General features: G+C 36.5%; 1 protein-coding gene across 1 annotated transcript; it reads left to right on the forward strand.

Moving 5' to 3' along the window:
* Nucleotides 1-1,747: 1,747 nt before the first annotated feature.
* Nucleotides 1,748-3,362, forward strand: LOC141673024 (ribonuclease 1-like). Its single transcript, XM_074479761.1, has 4 exons — nucleotides 1,748-1,956; nucleotides 2,204-2,359; nucleotides 2,470-2,668; nucleotides 2,973-3,362. Exons 1-4 carry the CDS (start codon nucleotides 1,849-1,851, stop codon nucleotides 3,224-3,226), a joined length of 717 nt encoding a protein of 238 aa, XP_074335862.1. The 5' UTR covers nucleotides 1,748-1,848; the 3' UTR covers nucleotides 3,227-3,362.
* The last annotated feature ends 3,563 nt before the right edge of the window (nucleotides 3,363-6,925 follow it).

The following is a 6,925-nucleotide window of genomic DNA, read 5'->3' on the forward strand; positions in this document are numbered from 1 at the left end:
ATAATTTATTTTTATAAAGTAATAAAATTATAAAATTATAAATGTTATAATCAGTCCGTGTATTGAACGGGTTATAAAAATTTAATTTATTTAAAAATATTGAATCATGTATTTATTATACTACAATCCAACTTGATTTTAAGAAAAGCATCACACTCAGGTGTACTATTTTTAAAAAAATATTTATTACAAGCTATTTCTTTAAAAGTAATACAATATTAATTATAAATAAACGAACAATTTTATATATTTTACATATAAAATTACGTCAAAAATATTCAATAAAAATAAGTTAACATTAAAACCGGTTTTTAACCCGTGAATCGCACGGGTTTTAGGCTAGTATAGATTAACAAGTGAAATTAAAAGTTGATGGTATCAAAAATTGATGAAACCAAAATTAATACGTACCATTTAAAAGGGGTTTTTAAAGGTTATTAATTTATTAAGCACCTATTAATTAGAATAATTTTAGTTGATCCAAATGTACAGATTCCGAGTTCTAATAATATAGATGCTCCAAATGTTCAGATTCCGGGTCTTAATAATATACCCAAATATTTTCTAAAAAGTTTTTCAAAATGATATAGGTCATCTTTTAATTTATGGGATTCATATTAACATATTGTGGACTCATTTTATTTATGCGTGAATATCCAATAATATGCTGACACCGATGATTGATTTCGGGAACGAATTTTAGGACTCTAGCATTTCTCTAATAATTTTTTTTAGAAAATTACCAAAAATATTATATATTTTCTAAGATTTTTTAAGATTTTAGTATTTTTTGAAAATATTTACAAAAATAGGTGCAACCAAACTCAACCAAATATGCCACTAGTTGTATCAAATATTTTTGGTTGTATTCGAAATTGAATCTAGTTACAGAAACAGGTCGAGATTACATTTAGTTGCATCAATTTGTAGAAAGACCGTATTTTAGAAAAAAAAAATTTGATTAAAATTTTTTAAAAAGGTATTTTTCCAAAAAAAAAAATTAGTCATAGCATTTTTTACAAAAATAAATAAATTAAGATTTGTACATGATTATAATATCATATATTTTTTTCTAAACCCTAAATAGCCATATTCTTTATTCTTCGTACATTTATACATGATTATAATAGTTTTTTCTAAAATGAATGTACAAATGGAATTTTTAACAAAAATAAATAGATGAATTATATAGTAAGCAACCGAATAGAAGTTGTTAATTCTATTGGAACTGGACTGTGGAACGTGTATTGTACCCCATAGTCCCTCCGGCATTTTATACATTTCTTATATTGACTTCGAACACTATTCATGTTAAACGATTGACTATTAATTTACGTCTAATTTATAAGATCAAATATAATCCTGAGTGATTTCGTTGGATTCATATTTATAAGTATTTTAATATAATGAAATTTTTATATTTAATACTATTACGAAATTAAATATATTAACTATCAAAAGTTTGGATTGACAAACGTGTTTATCACAAATATGAAATATTTTTAAAGACATATGGAGTATAAAATTAGAGATATGCGTAACTAAGCTACCCTGACACCCAATTATATCGGAGGAACATGTATTTACCCAAAACCGATGTTGAAAAAGTTGAATTAACAGACTCAACGGCGAATAGAAAATGAACACGTAGGATTTCCACTTTGTCCATATGTGAAAATATTGATATATGACAGATAATAAATCAGATACTATAATAGAGGAATAGTTAACAGAATATACTTTGCTTTTTCTCCTATCTATCTACCCTTCTTCTGCTTGTACTTGTATGTTATTTGGACAACCACTACATCTATCTAACTCTCAGGACAGCAACAAACAACAGAAGAGATGAAGTATTGTGGATGGTCAACATTGTTAAAGCTTTTGGTTCTGCAATGCTTCACAATCTTATGTGTTGTCTCCAAAGAATTTGATTTCTACTATTTTGTTCAACAGGTCAGTCCATCTCTTATCTGTACATGGATTTTGTTATAATATTAATTAGCTGTTCATCGACTGTTCTACGTAGTTTAGTTGTTACTAATACGAGAATCTTGTGCACTAGTCAGGACTTTTTTTCTTTACTCACTGTTTTACATAGTTTAGTTATGAAGTACATGTAGATTCTGATACGAGATTCTTGCGCGCTAGTTATTAGTTATGACTTTTTCTTGTTTGTATATTGATATGAATGAATGTGCAGTGGCCGGCTTCATATTGTGATACAAAGAAAAGCTGTTGCTACCCTGTAACAGGGAAGCCACAAGAAGATTTCGGTATTCATGGACTTTGGCCTAATAACAACGATGGCTCTTATCCAACTGAATGTGATTCTAACAACACTTTTGATTATTCTAAGGTACCTAGGATATAAAATTTTAGTATTTTTGGAATCAAACATCCAAATTTTTTTTGTGCAATGTTGATTTCTGCAAGTTATAAGTTATAAAGCTCTAGCGTATTATGTAGGTAGTAGATCTGACAAGTAGCTTGCAAGAGAATTGGCCAACGCTAGCTTGCCCGAGTGCTTTCGGATTGAAATTCTGGGGACACGAATGGGAAAAGCATGGGACTTGTTGCGAAACCTATCTGGACCAACACTCTTATTTTGCATATGCTCTTCAATTAAAGGAGAAAGCCAATACCCTCCAATCCCTCGTAGCTGCAGGTAATCTGTCTGTATGAATTACTTAAATTTTAATTCAACTAATAGCCGGAAAACGTCCCTAAAACATACTCCTAACAACGAATTTTGACTATTTATGATCTGTAAGTCAGAGAAATAGCTTAAACTTACTTTCAGTAACGCAATACTACGGGATGTAAGTTAAATTTTTCTAAACAAACATTAGGTAAACGTCTTTTACTATTGAAATAACGGATTATGGGTTGTAAGTTAAATTTTACTACAAATATCGTAGTTAAATGCTATTCAGTATTCAAGGATGATCGAGATGAATATCTTGTTTTAGGTATTACGCCGACGGATGGGAAGCATTACACATTAAACGAAATAAAAGGAGCAATAAAAGAAGCAACAGGATTTACACCATGGATAGATTGCAACAAAGATGTATATAAGAATCATCAGCTCTACCAAGTGTACATGTGTGTGGATAAAACTGGACTTGGCTTCATTGAGTGCCCTGTTTTTCCTCATGGACCATCATGTGGTAATGCAATTGCCTTCCCTTCTTTCTCAGCAACCTCGGTTGCTACAATCTAATGATATAATTCAGTTGTGTAAATATAACGTACTCTGGTAATTTTGGGGGACAGCCAAGAAGCGCCATTATTACATCTTATTTTACAGTCTCTTGGCTTGTAATATAGCAAATAAGTTCTTATTTTTAGCAACATAAGAGTTCGATCATTCAATTCTCATCTCAGTGGCGGCATTGCGCAAGGCCGCTATCAAATGGAATATAAAAATGATCATTTCATATCTTACTACTGAATCCAAGTTTGTATCATATCTCCGGTATCCAAGATGAGTTGGTCTAGTATAAAGCCTTAGGTTGGCAAAAGTGTCAAGTTCGACTTTCTGTCAAAGAAAATGTTTGGATACAAATAAGATCTAGTTAGGGTGTTACACTCTAGCAATGATCTTATACTAGTAGAGAAGTCGGGTACTTAACAAACAATATAATGGTCGACTTCTTACTACTCTTGAGGAGGTAAGAGTTCTTAATTCCGATTAATAATTAATTGCTTATTGCCCAAATAATATCCTCTCCCTTAAACGAGGAAAAATCAATCACAATCAATTAATTACGGAAAATATCTCGAAACGATATCTTTCAAATCAAAAAAGATATCACAACGCTCAGATTAAACCAAATAAAATCGGTAATAAGCACATTAAAGAAACTTATCCCTAAAGTCTCTTAGGGATAGACCCGAATTTTATAGAACTGTGTAGTTTTGATCCAATATAAATTGGTACGCAGTCATCTTGGCAAAGGCATCCGATACACCGAGACAAATCGAGACACCTACCAAGTCCAGCCACCCTATTTTTTATAAACCCTAATCCCTGAACATTCACCAACAACATTTGGCGCTAGAAGGAGGGACTTGACATCTATGGGAGAAGGATGTCTCGATCTCACAAAACGGAGCTAGCAGCTACCCTAGAGGCGAAGATGAGGACCTCTGGGAGACCACTGGCCTGAGGAGAAGGGGCACGCGACCTTGACCCTCTTAGGCATGAGGTCCCTTAGTACTTCTTGAAGTAGAGGAGAAGTGACTATTGTCCACCACAATCCAACCTAATCTGAAGCAAGTTGATCAGTAATGGGTGGTCGTCTATTTAATGAGGTTGTCTACCCTGGGACAATCAGCAAATGGTCTTTAATAAAGATTGATCGTTTATCTTATGCCCCTCGTGGGATACCTTTGTGTGAGCACCTTAGCGGGTCCCCCTGAATGAGATTCCTCTACGAAGATGCCTCTGAATGAGATGCCCCATCATGGGATGCCTCTGTGTGAGCACCTTAGCGGGTCGCTCTGCATGAGATGCCTCTACGGAGATGCCTCTAAATGAGATGCCTCCTAGTGGGATGCCTCCGTGTGAGCACCTTAGCGGGTCTCTTCGCATGAGATGCATCTACGTGAGATGCCCCCTCGCGGGATACCTATGCGTAAGCACCTTAGCGGGTGCTCTGCATAAGATGCCTCTGTTTGATCACTTTAGTGAGTTATTCTACATGAGATTCCTCTACGTGAGATGCCCCGTCGGGATACCTCGACATAAGTACCTTAGCGGATCACTTTGAATGAGATGCCCCCTTGTGGGATGCCTTTTATAGAGATTATCTTAGCAGGATGCCCCCTCATGGGATGCCTCTTACAAAGATGCCCCTAGCGGAATGTCCCTGAGTGGGATGGCTCTTCATGATGCCCGTAGCGGGATGCTTTTGCTTCTTTATGGAGTGATGGTCTCTCTCATCAAGACCCTTTACTTGGATGACTAGCAAGGTCTATATAGTTTGCTGATTTCTCTCGATGAGGCCCCTTACTTGTGCTATAAATCTGATTTTCTTCATGGTTTAGTAGCCTCTCAGCGAGCCCTCCTACTTTGGTGTCTAGCAAGGTTTTTATTGGGTGGTAGCCTCTCTTAGTGTGGCCTCTCTATATTATGTGGTTTTTCTTCAAGGTTTTAACTTTTCTTATTTCGGCTATTTTTGCGCCTGTTCCAGCATTTGAACTATTTACAGAAATAGGCCTGGATTCCTATACAAGTCCTAAAAAATTCTAGGATACAGCGTTGCGAGGCCCAATAGGCCTCTCCAATGATCCAAGATTTTGTTCATAAGTCTGTTAAATGCTAACCCATGTGATAATGGCTGAGAAGAGGCCACCATAATTAAAAAAGAGGATTATTGTCCCCTTAATATATTAAAGAAATGATCTCCACTGTGACCCGAATGGAGTTGATGCTATATATATAATCTATAAAGCTCAAAAGCGCTAAGGAGCCCTTGTGCCAGAGCTAGCTTGATGAAGTATGAGCCTCAACCCATCTCTCTAGCAAAGATTTGGGCTCTCCTCTCTAAAAGGGATTCAGGCTCACCTCTGTAACATGGATCAGGCTTGCTTCTCCAACTGTGATTCAGGCTTTTTTTATCTCCCATGGTGATTCAGTTTCTCCTTATCTCTCAAGGATTCAGACCCTTCTCACTAGCGGAAGTGGGGTCACCTTTCTAGAAGGAATCAGGCTCAGCTCTCTAAGAAATTCGGACTCTTCTCTCCTTAAAGGATTTAGGCTCAACTCTCCAAAGGATCAAGCTCCCCTACTTAGGGGATTCAGGCTCATCTCTTAAAGGTATTCGAGTTCACCACTCTAACGAGTGCACTAGCCTTACTTTCCTAGAAGAAGCTCCGACCCTCATCAATTACAGGATTTAGAAGAAAATTCGGGGAACCCACCACACTTGGACTATTATAAAGACTTGAATTGAGTGTTGATGAGCTCTTATGCCCGGGGTAGCGTTGATGCAACATGAGTGTGAAGAGGCTTCCCAAAAATTAAGGCACACCCAGGTCCCCTCTCAAGTAAATTGTGAAGTTAGGGCACTTTGATGTGGCATATTAGCCTCAAGGAACTTTAAAGGGTCAATCATTGACCAACTTCATACTTGAGTTTCCGCCTCATTCTAAGGATGATTCTAGGGCACTCATAGCTACCCTAAGAGGAGAGGAATCCCCCGAGAACGTGCCAAATATGCCCTAGAGGGTCCTATACATTGATGAGGCTCTTATTAACATCCTCAAGCTAGCTATGGAGAGGAAGGTGATTGATCTCAATGTCTACAATGACTTCATGTTAGTGACTCCTCATATTTGTTGTGAAAGGCTCTTCAAATTCTTCAATGAAGGTAGGGTGAGCCCATCCCAAGGGATCAGAATCAAAAGGCAGATGCATTGGAAAATTTGGGCTCTCAAAGAGAGGCCATACTACTTGAAAATATTTTCCATAAAATTTCAAGTCAAGGCTAGCGTGTCTGATGAATTCACCATGGAGATATCGACCCCGGGACCTATATTGATGACCCTCTCCAGGACTATGTCAAAATGGAGAATTCCTCAAAATATGATGGAAACATGAACTATCATGTAACAAATGACCTTCTGTCTTATTTATGACAAAGTTCTACGAGGGAGGCTTCAACACATCGCTACTGAGGTGCGTGGATAGAGAAGAGAGAACTTACTTAAAAATAAATTACACAAAGACATCAGTGGCAATCAGTGTTTTGAGAAGCGCATTAAGCGGCCGGCTAAGCGGAATCGGACCATTAAGCGCTTTGATTTTATACTAATCGGAGAATTAAGCGTTTTTAAAGATTAAGTGGCCTTATAAACGGATTAAGCGTTATTAAGCGGATTAAACGGTCATTAAGCGGCCAAACCGATTTTGACT

Source organism: Apium graveolens, chromosome 1 (genome assembly GCF_009905375.1).
Source record: "Apium graveolens cultivar Ventura chromosome 1, ASM990537v1, whole genome shotgun sequence".
NCBI classification, from domain to species: Eukaryota; Viridiplantae; Streptophyta; class Magnoliopsida; order Apiales; family Apiaceae; genus Apium; species Apium graveolens.